This window comes from Hevea brasiliensis, chromosome 9 (assembly GCF_030052815.1).
Source record: "Hevea brasiliensis isolate MT/VB/25A 57/8 chromosome 9, ASM3005281v1, whole genome shotgun sequence".
In the NCBI taxonomy this organism is placed as follows: Eukaryota; Viridiplantae; Streptophyta; class Magnoliopsida; order Malpighiales; family Euphorbiaceae; genus Hevea; species Hevea brasiliensis.
The window spans coordinates 30,044,839-30,060,087 of NC_079501.1; the positions used below are offsets into that span (position 1 = coordinate 30,044,839).

Here is a 15,249-nt window from a genome sequence, read left to right on the forward strand (position 1 = left end):
ATGGCTTCCACTTCTTCAACTCCTTCCAAGTATGATGTTTTTATTAGCTTTAGAGGCAAAGCTATTCGTGAGGGTTTTCTCTCCCATCTCTTTGATGCATTGCAGCGAAAACAAATCAATACCTTCTTGGATGAAAACCTTCGAAAGGGAGAAGAGATCTCACCTACTCTCTTGGAAACAATTGAAGATTCTTATGTCTCAATAGTTGTTTTCTCTCAAAATTATGCAGATTCTCCATGGTGCTTGAATGAGCTTGTGAAGATACTCGAATGCAAGGAAACTTTAGGACAAGTAGTCTTACCAAATTTTTACCATGTATATCCAACTGACGTTCAAAACCTCACAGGGAATTTTGGGGAGGCATTTGCTTTTGCTAAGCATAGAGAAGAACTCAAAGGCTATTTAGACAAGGTGGATAAATGGCTCCATGCTTTGACGGAAATAAGCAATTTATCAGGATGGGATTCACGGAACATCAAGTAATTCAATTATGCTTTGACGGAAATAAGCAATTTATCAGGATGGGATTCACGGAACATCAAGTAATTCAGTTATTTTCTTTTAACATTCTTATTTTTGTTTATATATATATATATATACGAGAGTATTAATTCAAATGTAGACACTGCTAATATGTACATCATTTTTGATACCATATTCTAAAATCAAAACATGTTAGTTGTGCATTATTTACTTAGAAGTGGCTCCGTTTATTTTGTGAAAAATATTTTCTTGGAAAGCATTTTTCACATTTTCTCGTATTTGAGGCACTCAGAAAATGAGTTAACTGTAACGACCCAAACCAAGGGTTGTTATCAGCGTTAGATAGCGTTAAATATCAGGTCAACTTAAGACTGCTGGAACCCGTAGCAAGCCTAAAACCTAAGAAGCACACATACATTCCTGCATTTCACTAGTTAAACATATTTCAAATCATTACACCTTAGTGTTTTCATCTATGCATAAACATTCTTAATATAAAAATGGTTTATAATTTGAATTTTAACATACATAAGACCCAAAGGGTAATGGTTCTACATGCATGCTTCCACAATGGATAACATATTATATACATCATCATACTTGATAATATTACATTACTCCAATTTTTCTTTAATCACTAGCACAGCATTATCTATTCATAAATTATATGTCCATCTACCCATATATTATATATCAAGGAAGGGCTAAGGCTACCCCTGATACTCTCTCTTCGAGGAACTCTTCTAGTCCTGCAACTCTGCATTTGGGAGTTAGGGGATTGGGGTAAGCTTTCACAAGCTCAGTGAGTAAACTAACCATCATTAATTGTATCATTCATTCATACGTGTGCAATGCATCATTCACGTGGATTTTCACATTACAAACATTTCACGTAAAATGGATATTATCACTGGTAACTCTCCAAACTTTCCTTTTAAACATGACCTGTGTCATGTACCCTGGGGCAACTTACAGATCTCCCTTGAAGGGTAATTTAAAGATCTCCCCATGGGATTTACATTATGGATGCATAACATACATAATGTTACATAGTCAAAATATGGGGAGAGTTAGTGGGTCATCCAACATCCATCAATGCACCAATAATAAATTATGTAATTATGTAATATCTTTATATTCTATATGCATAGATCCTATTAAATATGACTTGATGCATTAGGATGCTCCTTAATTACATATAAATGGTTTTCATTTTATTAATGTTAGAGTTACTCACCTCTTGTAGCCTATCAACCACCTTACTCGAATAAGAGTTATCCTTGGATTCTTATCCTTCTGAGTCCCTCAAGCCTGATCCTATAAAATTGGACCCTAGAGTATTATATAAGGTTTTAAAAATCTATACATATCATAAATATCCTATTCTAAGCCCTTAGAAATCGTGAAACCATATTTTGGAACCTTAGAAAAGAAGGGAGAAAAAGTCAAGCAGAACCCACTTCGGCTGTTGAAGTCTTAGGCTTCAGATAATATTTTTATCCAATGCTGACTTTGGCTGTTGAACCTGAAAAATTTTCAGATTTTTTGAGAAATTGCATGCTTCGACTGTCGAACCTTTAGCTTTGGCTGCCGAACTTGAAAATTTCCAGAATTTCTAAGTTAAAAACCTATAGATTCCTTCTCCCATTAACACCCAAACTCATTTTAAAGTTCCAAAACATAATCCCATCACATTTACGCATCTTTAAGGCCTAATGTAACTTGGAAACATGTTTAATACCCACATACATTAATAAAAAAACTCAAATCCTAGGTTTTCCCCAAACCTAACATAGCATATGCATGGATTTCTTTAAATCTATCATGGAAAACTAGCCATTTAAAGCCTATAACACTTAAACATAACTATTCTAATAATAAAACATGAGATTTCCTCATAAATCACAAAACTCTAATCCTAACATGCATAAATTTCCCCCAAAACTTAACTTAAAACAATTTTTCATGAAATCAAAATTATAGAAACCTCATTCCTGATCAAATTTCCTAGATCTACTTATTAGATCAAGAAGAAAAGGAAGTTACCTCTTTTCTTGGAGCTTTGAGGTTGGAGAATCTAAACTTCAAAACCTCAAAGCTCCAAAACTTGAATATACTCTTTCATACTTCTAAATGGAAGAATCTCCCTCTAGATCTTCAAAAATCTAAAGAAATCTCTTCAAAGAGCTCCTTATAAGCCCCCATAGTTGAGAGAGAGAGAAAAGAAGTTTGAAGCATATCAGAGTTTCAACACTGAAATTAAACAAGTTTGAAGCATGATCAATATTCCACATGCAGTTTAAATATAGATAAATATAATCAATGTACATGTGGACTGTCATTTTCTTCATGATATAAGAAAACAAATAAGGGTATAAAAGATATTTTCTATTGTAACACTCATAATTTTTAAATAATTATTTTATAAGTAAATATTAATACTTTATTATATTAAATATTATGCAAATTTATTTGAAATTTTTTGAATTTTAAAAATCGGGTTTGATTTTTTTAAAATAATAAATTTCATTAATTTTTAGAAATTAATTTAAAGACTACGTGGCAAATTTAAAAATATATTTGGATTCTACAAATTTTTTTGAATTTTCTGAATTTTTTTTTCAGAATTTTCGGGTCTCATTTTGGATCACAGAGTAGAGTAAATATTTAATTTTATGTATTTTAAATCAAACTGGCCGAATCGAACCAGACTTAATCAAATCGATCGAATCAGACTGGTCCTCTTTTTCTTCTTTCTCGCCTCCCTCGCGCATCACCCAATCAGCCTCCTTCTCCTCTCATTTTCTCTCTCCTCTCTCTTCCTCTTCACTAGCCAGCCACCGCCCCTCCTTTCCCCAGTCACCAGCGCACCTCCCCCAAGCCTCCCCGCCATTGGCTGACATCCCAGGTGGCTGAAAAATCGCGTCAAAGTCCTCCCCTTTGCGCACGCAACTTTTCAACTTTCAATGCCAAATCCAGTTGATCCAACCACTAATCGGACCGAGTCTTGTCCTAAACACCTTCTACTCCTTAGGAGCTTTCCATAGACACCAAGATTACAAATTTTCATTGAGTGTATTGTCTAATTTTAGCCCATTTTGATTTTTGAGATAATTTTCTCCCAAATCGAGAACCCCATGAAAATTCCGAGAGTACCATCATGCTCCACTCGACTAGAGATTCGCAACAATATAAATTTTAAAATTTTTTGATACTGAAAATTCAATGGGTCCCATGGACTTCATATTATTTTTTCAGGCTTTAAATAAGCTTATTTATTTTTGCAAAAAATTATATTCTAACCCCTTGTTATATGAGCTTCACGTAGGTACCTTCGTTTTCTGAAAATTCGACTAGCGCCTGGATCTACAATTTCGATTTGGATAGACAAGCTGCTGGAGCCGTTTTAGAATCAGATTGAAATTGCAGTCCTCCCCATCATTTGCAGATGCCCCAGACATGTTCCAAGCATCAGAATTGGCGTAGGTAAACCCGAACGTTATGTTTCTTCATTTACCTAGTATCGGGTTTAGAATAAAAATGCATAAAATATTTGTGGGTTGGTAGAAAATTATAATTCCTTTTGCATTAGCTTTACAATATTGTTAAGGACAGTGGGGCAAAATTTTAGAAATTTTAGAGCTCATTTGAATGATTTTTTTATAAAATGTTAGTTTTGGGGATTAAAATGTAAATTTTTAATTTTTTGAGTATTGCCTGTTTTGGAGAGCCCATGAGGGGCCATACGATATTGATGGGATATGGATTGAGGTGTATGAGTTAAAAGAGTTATTTGAGTCCTTGTGCAGGTTGGGTAGATCTAAGGTACAGGAAAAACTCTGCCAAATTTTCAGTAAAACTTAGGCTGTCTTTGACTCTTTTGAAGTTTTATTTTAAGTAAATATTAATCAGTTTATAATGTAATTATTTAGGTGAGCCAGGCCAGCCTTCCTCCTCCGTCCAACCGCTACAGTGACTTGTAAAGTACCATGAGTAGATATTGAATTTACTTATAATTTCAATATTATTATATATTCAAGGCATGTTCATGTATCACGTATTGATATATGTACATAGTTATTTGCTAGGCATGCCTTGTTTGTATTTGATGACATTACTGTGGTTGTTACTTTATGGTGATCTAGAGTCGCGTGTGTGAGTTGGTGTGCATGTGGTGTGTATATGGATATGTGTAAGACAGGTAGACGAGGCTGGAGCTTAATTGGCTGGGACCTGATCCTTATTATGGATAAGTAGGGGTAAGCATGGCTCAAGTTGATCTTGTTGGCCCCCACATTTGGATATTAAGAGAAAATTCAGCTTTGAGTTGATCTTTCTGGAAGAGGTTGAAATTAAGAGAGCTGTATAGGGGATCAGATCCCATATATATATAGAGGATCAGATCCCATATATATATATATATATATATATGTATAAGTATAGATTTGACACACACACGGGTATGTGAGTGCTCCAGATTGTGTTTGGTGTGATTATGATTTGACTTGTTTGAATTGTGTGAAGATGTTGCACTAGGCTTAGATAGTTATAGAAATTGTATATAAAATCAATATCTTACTCTATAAGTTAAACATTCACTCCTGTTCACTAATTTTTTCAGGCTATAGGAGAGTTTTCTTTGTGACTTACCTGCTTTCTTCCTTGCAAGTTTAATAGTTACTGTATTTATATTTATGTTATGTTATTGATTTAAACTCTAGAAGTCCATATGTGCTAAATATATTTTATTGATTTGAGGTTATAAAAGATTATTAATTGATGTTGTAAACTTAATATTATGCATGCATGGTTGAATGGGATGGACATATATTTTGTATAAGGGAGCTGAGCTCCTATTTGATTAAACTGATTGATTGTGAGTTGTAAGAGTGAGTTGTGCTCCCTATTATATATATATTGTGATTACAGGTCGGACGAGCTAAAAAAAAACTACTCGTTGGATAGTTCAGTTTATAGCTGAACTTTGTCCAGTTGATTTCTTGAAAATGGGCTTGGATATGGGCTTTAAAGTTAGGCTAGAGAATAATTAGGCTTACTGCGGGCTTTGGAGGCTTTATGCTGACCTAAGTTCCAGTGCCGGTCCGATTCAAAATTTGAGTTGTGACATCTATCTTTTCATTTAAGGGAGAAATTTCATTTCTCTCCCATTTTAATAATTTATCCAAGCATCATTAAAGAAATTAAATTTATTTTTTTTTTATTTTCTCTTCATTTTTTCTGCTTAATTCCTCTTTTTGTGGCCTACACAAATAAAGATTCAAATAAAAGGTAAATGCTTGTGTAACTTCTAAAATAAAATTTTAAAAGTTAATAATTTAAAATAATAATTATATTGTTATAGTCAATTTAACCATTTCAATCCAACAGCCAGGAGGGCTTTCCATGACTCATCGGCAAGAAGCGTAGCCACAGAGATCTAAACACGTTCAACAATATTAATATTGCGATTCAAAAAGTCAATTTAACTATTTGCAGAGCATACTTGCTTGTTTGTTTGTTTGTTAGAAACAAAAAAAGGGCATATTTGTTTGCATATTCTGTTGTCTTTCAACTTTCCCGTCCTTCCACTGTTCTCTTGTTATGCTGTGTCGCTCACCAATTATTCTCGTCTTGAGCCTCTATATCTCTCTCTATTTTTTGTTCATGTAATGGCAAGCCAGCCCCCTAAGTACCCTGAATCAGTCTATGACTTCACTATCAAGGTTAATTTCTTGGCCTAAATTTGAGAAATTTTTATTAGTTGATAAATTTGTATTTTGCTCTTAATTTTTCCCTAGTCTTCTATGCAAATTGTTCCTACTTCCAACTCTGTAGAAAAGATGGCATTTTGCTCTTCAAACTAATCTTCTTTATTCTCTTCCAAGTTTGACTGCTTATTGGAAACATCTTTATGTGATGATTGTTGCTTGCTTATAATGCTATCAAGTGTCAACCCATTCAAGCACGTTTAGATTTTACTAAATTTTAGCTACAATTAGCTTTATCTATGCAAAATAATTTGTATTGTGTTTTGCTTTTAAGGAATTGAAGACAGAATACTAGAGGCAAAAAGTGTAGACAAAATATATTTAGCTCTACAAAAGATATAGATGAAGTTGTTGGCCTCATGCTTATACTGTTTTCTGTTTATAATATGATGCTGGAAAAATCCAGAACGCTAAATTAAAATTTTTCGTCTTATCGCACCTCCTAGTAAGCGCTAATAATGGAAGAATCTGAGGTTGATGTGTCAGCCCTTTAAGTACCTTGAGTTTGAATGATTCTCATTAATCTACTGCTTAATTCAAATGGCTTTGGTATTGCAATGCATTTAAAAACATGTGATGCTCCAAGGTATTATTCAATACCATGAAATAAATACTCTATTCAATACAATAGTGAGACCATTATAGTATGATTTGCAAGAAACGAAGGAGTAGTAGTCACATTATTCTTTCTTTTCTTGTTAAGATTTAAAGATCTATTTCAATGCAATCTGCCCTTTTACCACTTGAGCTAATAGTGTGTAGGCTAAGCTATTTTACATCTTTTCTACTAAGATATTTCAGGCCCATTTGGGCGTCTAGCTAAACTTTATGGCGCAGGTCGGTCCTTCTTTTTGCTGTCCTCTAAGATAATATAACCATTCAGTTTTCTTCATAAAATAATCTGTATGTTTTTTTTTTCAATTGCAGGATGCTAATGGAAATGATGTAGATCTTAGCATTTTCAAGGGAAAAGTCTTATTAATTGTTAATGTTGCTTCTAAATGGTATTCCCACATATTTTTTTTTTTCCATTTTATTTTCTGTGGCTAAGCTTGAACTTTGCCTGGTTTTTTAGAGGTTATGCAACTGTTTCTGCTGTATCTTAGACCTTGTACATTATTTAAGGACTAAAATGTTAGTTAAGGTTCTCATTTTTTTTAATCCCTCCTGCATATTCATGTGATCCTCTATCTCTTAATCCCTGCCCCACTTCCCATATTTTTCTCTTTTGAGTGGAAGATTTTTTCTCCATTGTTGTTCCTTAATGTTGGCTGATTGTACAGTGGATTGACCAACTCAAATTACACAGAGCTGAATCAGTTATATGAGAAGTACAAAGACCAAGGTTAGTAACTTGTGCTTGCATTTTATGTTTGATGTCTCTGGTTTCAATAACCTTGAAAAAGTTTGTTGGCTAGATCCTAGAAAAACATTTATTTGGTTTGGATCGTCAAAGCATCACTTTCTTGATTGCGAATCACATGCTCTTCCTATCTCCATGTGTCTAGGCATGTTGAGACATGCCTGTCATTGTGTTTACTATGTTTGTCAATAATCCAATTCATCCAAATTCCTTAGTATCTGCACGCTAGAGATGTTCAGTAGCTCATCTGGAGTGTATAGCTATAAGAAAAATGAAATGGCAATGGTCTTTGTTCCATTATTTCTATGTAATATCTACAACTTAACTTTGTATTTGCCTTATTGCAGGCCTTGAAATATTGGCATTTCCATGCAATCAATTTGGTGAGCAGGAACCAGGAAGTAACGATGAGATTCAAGAATTTGTCTGCACTCGCTTTAAATCAGAATTTCCTGTATTTGGCAAGGTAAATGTCAGATGTATGAAATTTACACTCAAATGTGAATATCAGCTTCCTTTTTCCTTTTGACAGTTATAGGACTTATTTTGTTGTATATTACTCTTATAGCTGAGACTTCATTACAGCTTCGCCACTTAGCATCACTTATAAATGAAATTCACTTACGGTAAATGAAATAAATCATATGCCTGAGTCAAATAAATAGCCTCTAAGGTTCCGTTTGTTTCGTGGAAAATAGTTTGTGTATGAAAAATATTTTCTAAAAAAATATTTTCCATATAAATATTTATCATTATGTGGTTGCAATGTTAAACTAATGGTATATATATATATATATATATATATATATATATATATATATATAAGTGTTTTCACATTTCAATAACTAGAAAATGAAAAATGATTTCATCTCTTAAAAAAAAAAAGGTCATTTTCTTTAAAAATGACTTAGTTTTCCTTTTGACTAAGAATACATTTTCTGTTGCTCATTTTCTTAAGTGCTCTAAATGTTAGAAAATGCGAAAAATATTTTTCGTAAAACAAACGAAACCTAGGTTTGTTTTTGGTTAATTGCTTGGTAGGGTTGGGCATGGACTGCACAGCCTATGGCCAGCTTAAGCCTGGCCTGGCCCTTAAAATGTAAGGGCTTGGGACTAAAATTTAGGCCTGAGATCTATGGCAGGGCCTAAAAATTCAGGTCCAATCAAATTTCAGGCCAGGTCTCGGCCTGGGGGCGTCAACCATTAGCCTGGCCTGTAATACATATTACACGTTTATTTTTGTATCTAGCATGCAAGATATTCTAACCATCTGCCCTCTCATTCTGTCCATTATAGATTGAAGTGAAAAATAACTAATGAAAATTGTTGTATTAGCAACTGTAATACTTAAAGATATTATCAATGGCTGGTTTTGGCTATCTGCAAGTTTGATTTGATAATTTATTTTAATGTGAGTTGTGAAAGATTGTATTCTAACGTTCTCCCTCACTTCGTCCATATTAGATTGAAGTGAATCTTGTGGGTTTAACCACTACAATCTTTCATTAATTTTGAAATATTACTTATGGCTGCTTTTGTGAGAATGACTGGCCATTTATTTTTATCATCTGAAATTTGATATGATTATTTTAATGTGAACTTTGTGAAACAACCATCCTCACTTAATTCACTGGTATTAGGTGGAAGTGAATGGTGAGAATGCTTTTCCACTGTACAAGTTCTTAAAGTCAGGAAAATGGGGAATTTTTGGTGATGATATTCAATGGAACTTTGCCAAATTCCTTGTCAATAAGGACGGGCAAGTTGTTGATCGTTACTACCCCACAACTTCTCCTCTAAGTCTCGAGGTAAAGTGCAACCCGCTTCTGAAGCATGTCTATATCTCCAAGTTAATCTTGTATGAACTGGCGTCTGTCAGCATATAGTAAAAAAACCTTCTTATTAATTGTGTTAAGTAATTCTCAAGGTCTTTTACATTATTGCAGCATGACATAAAGAAGCTATTGGGGATCTCATGAGACACCGAGATACAAAGGATTCATCAGGGTTCTTGAAGATATCAAAGCATACGAAGTTTAATCTTGTTCTGTGCATGTTGATGTGCCTTAATAGACTTGTGAAATCTGCTTTACAGAATATGATAATTATATGGAGCATAAAATGTTGCTAGGCAGTTATTCTAAACTCCTTGCCTTTTGTTGTGTGGTTAAAAAATCAAGCATTTATACCTTTTGCTGTTTGCCTCTTGAGGTATGGTTGAAGTGGATTTTCTTTTTTTTTTCAACTGTCTAATTTTGTAGGAATGGCAAAGGGGTGGATCGGGAGCGAGGATCGCTTGCCCGTCCCCACCCCACAGGAGTTTAGGGTTGGGGCCCACCGAAGAGCGGGGCAAGGTTCCCTACGGGGTTTTCCTTTTTTTTTTTTAATTACAAATTATAATAATATATTTATATTTTTTGCTAAAATTATAATATTTAAATACATAAATATATAAAAATAAAATATTTTTTAATAAAAATATAATAATATGTTATTGTGCCCTGCACAATATCTGGGTTAGGGTAGGGTTGAAAAAAAATTAATCGGGTTTGGGGTGAGTCGAATTGGATTTGAAAACTTTTATTATTCCTATAATTATGACAAATATTAAGCGTGAGAGAATATCTTCTTTTTATCTATATATTTATAATATAATAAAGCTGAATGAATTAATCCTATGTTGTTGTCATGTGATTTTCTATATTAGTACCACTTAGCATAAAAGGAGAGCCACATAAAGTGTTTAATAGCAAAACTTTCCCCTTGAGCTACTTAATAGTTATAAGATATTATTACTCAATTATAAAATAAAATTAAATAACATATTATATTTGTCATGACTTAAATTTTAAGCCAGATCGGCATTAAGACTTAGATTGACATAAGATCCCCAAAGTCCGTAGTAAGCATAACTATTATCTAGCCCAACTTTAAAGCTCATTTTCAAGAAATCAACCGGACACAGTCCGGCTATAAATTAGACCATCTAACAGGGAGTTTTTAGTTCATCCGACCTGTGATCACAATATACATATATATGGGGAGTTTAGCTCTCCCTCCCAATCATCAACAACTTAATATAAGATCAAATGGGAGTCCAACTCCCTCATCCAACATGATCATCCATCCACTCATTCCACATACATATATTAATAAGTTTACAATTCCAAAATAATTAATCTTACAATCTCAAGCTAAGTAAAATGATTCTACACATGCAGAGGTCTAGAATTAAAATTTAACAATACAAAATGCGAAAATAACAGCTAACAGACTTGCGAGGTAGGAAATAGGTTAGATACAAGAAATAAGCTCTCATGTAACCTGGAAAAATGGGTGAACAGGAGCGAGCGTTCGAATCATAGAGTAAGTTATTGATTTTACATACAATTTCTATAACTACCTAAGTCTAGTGCATCCCAAAGAATGAATGCAATACCGTCACACAGTTCAAACAAGACAAGTTATAATCACATCAAAAGCAATTTGGAGCACTCACACACCCGTGTCTCACATCCATACTCAACATATATATATATATATATGAAAGCTGATCCTCTATACAGCTCTCTTAGTCCAACCTCTGCCAGCGAGATCAACTCAAAGCTGGATTTTCTCTTAATAATCAAATGTGGGGGCCAGCGAGATCAACTCAAAGACGTGCCTACCCCAACTTATCCATAATAAGGATCGGGTCCCAGTAAGTTAAGCTCCAGCCGTGTCTATCTGTCCTATCCATATCCATATACATACCACATATACACCACTCACGCACACAACTCCAGATCGCCATAAACAATAATCTCAGCAATATCATCAAGAACAAATGCAATATAAAGCATGCCTAATGTTTACTATATATATATATATAAGTGATGCATGAACATGCTTTGAATATAATAATCTTGAAATTATAAATAAAATCAATATCTACTCACAGTACTCCAAAAATTACTGCAGCGGCTGGACAGAGGAGGAAGACTGGCCTGACTCACCTAAACATTATATAAAAAATTTTATCAATATTTATTCAAACAAAACTTCAAAGAATCAAATGACACAATCCTAAGTTTTGCCGAAAATCCGGCAGAATTTTCCCTATATCTAGAACCTACCTAACCTGTAAATTGAGCCAAATATCACTTTTAATTCACAAATCCCATATCCATATCTCATCATCATCATATGGCCCCTCTTGGGCCCTCCAAAACAGTCAATACTCACAAAATTGAAAAATTACATTTTAATCCTTGAAACTAACATTTTTTAACAACCATTCAAACAAGCTCTAAAATTTATAAAATTTTGCCCTACGCTCCTTAGTAATATTATAAAGCTAATGCTAAATGAATTATAATTTTCTAGCTACCTAGGAATATTTTATGGATTTTTATAACACAATATTAGGGTTTACCTATGTCAATTCTAACGCTTGAAACTCATCTGGGGCGTCTGCAAATGGTGGAGAGGACCGCAATTCCAATCCAATTTTGAAACGATTCTGTCAGCTTGTCTGTTTGGTCTGAAATTGCAGATCCGGGTGGCGGTTAAATTTTCGCGAAACGAAAGTACCTACGCGAAGCTCACAACACCAAGGGCTAGAAGAAAATTATTATGAAATTAAATAAGCTCATTTGAAGCTCGAAAAAATACTACAAAATCCATGGAACCTACCAAATTTTTAATGTCGAAAAATTTTAAAATTTATATTGCCGCGAAGCTCTCATCATGTGGAGTACGGCGGTGCTCTTGGAGTTTTTATGGGGTTTTTGGTTTGGGAGAAATTTAGTCTAAAAGTCAAAATGGGCTAAAATATCTCGGGATAAAATCGGACAATCCAATCAATGAAAATTTGTGATCTTGGTATTTATGGAAAGCTTTCGAGGTGCAGATGAGGTTTGGGACAAGACCTAGTCTAATTGGTGGCCGGATTGACTGAATTTTGACCAGAAAGCTGAACGATCGCGCGCACAAGTAAGGGACTTCTAGTGCATTTTTCTGGAGTTCCAGGCGACAGTTGACGGCGAGGGAGGGCTCAAGCTGGTCACCGATGAGTGGGGGAGGGTGGGGAGGTAGTGGCCGGCAATGGAGAGGGGGGACGAGAGAGAAATCGAAAGGGAAAGAGGAGGAGGTCTGCGCGCAGGAGAAAGAGGAGGAGAGAAAAAGAAGGCTAATTCGATTCGAACGGTCCTATTTGATTTGGTTGGTTTGATTCAGGATACCAAAAATTAAATTTTTACTCTGCCCTTGGTCTAAAAATGAAACCCAAAAATTCCGAAAAAATTACAGAAAATTCAAAAAAACTCATGGAGTCCAAATATATTTTTAGCTTTGCCATGTGATTTTTAAATTAATTTTTAAAAATCAATGAAATTTATTGTCTTAAGAAAATGAAACCCAATTTTTAAAATTCAGAATAATTCCAAATAAATTTCTACAATATTTTATATAATAAAATAACAATATTTACATATAAAATAATTATTTACAAATTAGAGGTGTTGCAATACCAAATCAATTAATTTCAAAACACAAATCTATAACCTACCTTTTCATTGTCTACTAAACTAATCTACTTAGTTCCTTATATATAATAAAAAAATTAATAATAATAGTTACAATTTAATTAATATTAGAAAAATTAAGATTTATAAATTAAACTGTATAAATCAAAGCTACTTTTTATTGTCCGCTGTGAACTTATGTACTTTAATACTTTATAATAAAAAAAAGGCTGAATGATTAAAAAAATTTAGATCTTTATAAGTTTTTTTAATTTTAGCAAAACCTTTTAATTGTATCAATTTAGGCTTTGATTTTTTTTTTCAGGAAAATAACTTAAACATAAAAATTGCTCTCCAGGGTTTGTTTTCTAAAAAAATGTTTTACATAAAAATATTTTTTTATTATTTAGTTGTAATATTAAATTAATGCTCTATGTTTATATCATACATTTATAAATATTTTAATATTTTACAAGATTATCAAAATTCAAAAAATGACTTTCTCTTTTAAAAAGAGGAAGTTATTTTTTTTAAAATGATTTAATTTTTTATTTGATCTAAAAAATATTTTTCGTTAACCTATTTCTTGGGTCCTCAAATACTAAAAAAATGGAAAAAACATTTTTTTAAAAAATAGTTTCTGTGAAACATACTGAGCCTTAATCACAAACTTTCACATTAGTATCAATTTAGCAATTAATTTAATTAGATGATTTAATTGATAAAAACAATTCAAATATTAACTAATATTATTAATTTTAGTAAATTATTTTTTTATCATTTTAGCAATTATTTTTAAATAAATCAAAAATAGTGTTTTACTGAATCAAATACTTATTGTTTTGGAAGTTATAATTAGATTTATTTTGGTTATATTATTTATTAATATTTTATGTTTAATCATTTGAATTTTTTTACTTGTTAGATCTTAAATTTAAGATAAAATAATGAGAAAATATGAATTAAAATATAATAATAAAAAAATAACAATATATTTTAGATATGTTAATCAATTATTATATTTTTTATTAATAGGAAATTTGTTAAAACTAAAGAAAGTATTAAAATCATTTAACAAATTAATAAAATTAAATAGATTAGACTGACAATATGTAAATGAAAATATTTTAAAAAATCATCAATTGATGATTTTAATTGCTTTTAACTAAATTTATTGCTAAAATTGATAAAACGTGAAAAGTTTTTTATTAAATTGATAAAATTAAGAGGTTTGGTTAAAAATTGATAATTGACAAAAATATTTTGATTTTGTTTTTTTATTTAGCCTTCAAAAATTATAATAATAGTTAAATTTATTAAATATTAAAAAACTAAGTGTCACGGTTATAAACTTTATAAACTATTATCACGTATCAAAAATCAAACTAACCATCTTCTAATACAAACATAAGATATAATTTTTAATTAAAATTTTCTCTTAAACCTACAAAATGATATTTTAGTATATAAGAAATCATAAGAATATGAACAACTTACACAAATATTAGTAAGGTGTACATATATATATATTATTGGCATCTTACTTTTTACCTTTTTATATTATTTTCACTTTATATTTATTTTTGCTTTATATTTTCAAAGTTTCTTTACAAATATTTCTCAAAATATTTTAAATAAATTAAATATATAAGAAAAATATTGCTACATTGATATATTTTTATTCAATTAAATAATATATTAATAATAATTATGCTCACTGAATACGCGGGAAAAGCTCTAAAATATGTTAAAAACTTTATTCAATAAAAAATTATTTATAAAATTTAATAAATTATTTTCAAAAATATTTCTCACATTTAAAATTTAAGAATTTTAATAATAATATTTAAAAATAGTCACGTGTTATATGTGTTTTTTTTTTCTTTCTATTTTATTTATCATTTTGTTAGTCTATTACTTTCTCAATTAATTTAAAAATAATAAAAAAAATCTATTAATCAATTTATTTTATTATAGACATTGAAATTAATATCGAAATTAATTCAAAATTTTATCATTTACAAAATTTTATATTATAATTATAAAAATGTAAAATATAAAGAGACATAAATAAAATAATAAATAATCTGTAATCTTCGTTAATTTTCTATTTCATTACAACCTCTTGGAA

The 15,249-nt window shown here is 31.5% G+C and overlaps 2 protein-coding genes across 2 annotated transcripts; both read left to right on the forward strand.

Moving 5' to 3' along the window:
- On the forward strand, positions 1-483 carry LOC131182870 (disease resistance protein RPV1-like). Its single transcript, XM_058152215.1, has one exon. It carries the CDS (start codon positions 1-3, stop codon positions 481-483), a length of 483 nt encoding a protein of 160 aa, XP_058008198.1.
- Positions 484-6,063: 5,580 nt separating this feature from the next.
- LOC131183405 (probable glutathione peroxidase 8) lies at positions 6,064-9,759 on the forward strand. The gene is made up of 6 exons (XM_058154180.1): positions 6,064-6,206; positions 7,179-7,255; positions 7,535-7,596; positions 7,962-8,080; positions 9,255-9,422; positions 9,561-9,759. Exons 1-6 carry the CDS (start codon positions 6,153-6,155, stop codon positions 9,591-9,593), a joined length of 513 nt encoding a protein of 170 aa, XP_058010163.1. The 5' UTR covers positions 6,064-6,152; the 3' UTR covers positions 9,594-9,759.
- The last annotated feature ends 5,490 nt before the right edge of the window (positions 9,760-15,249 follow it).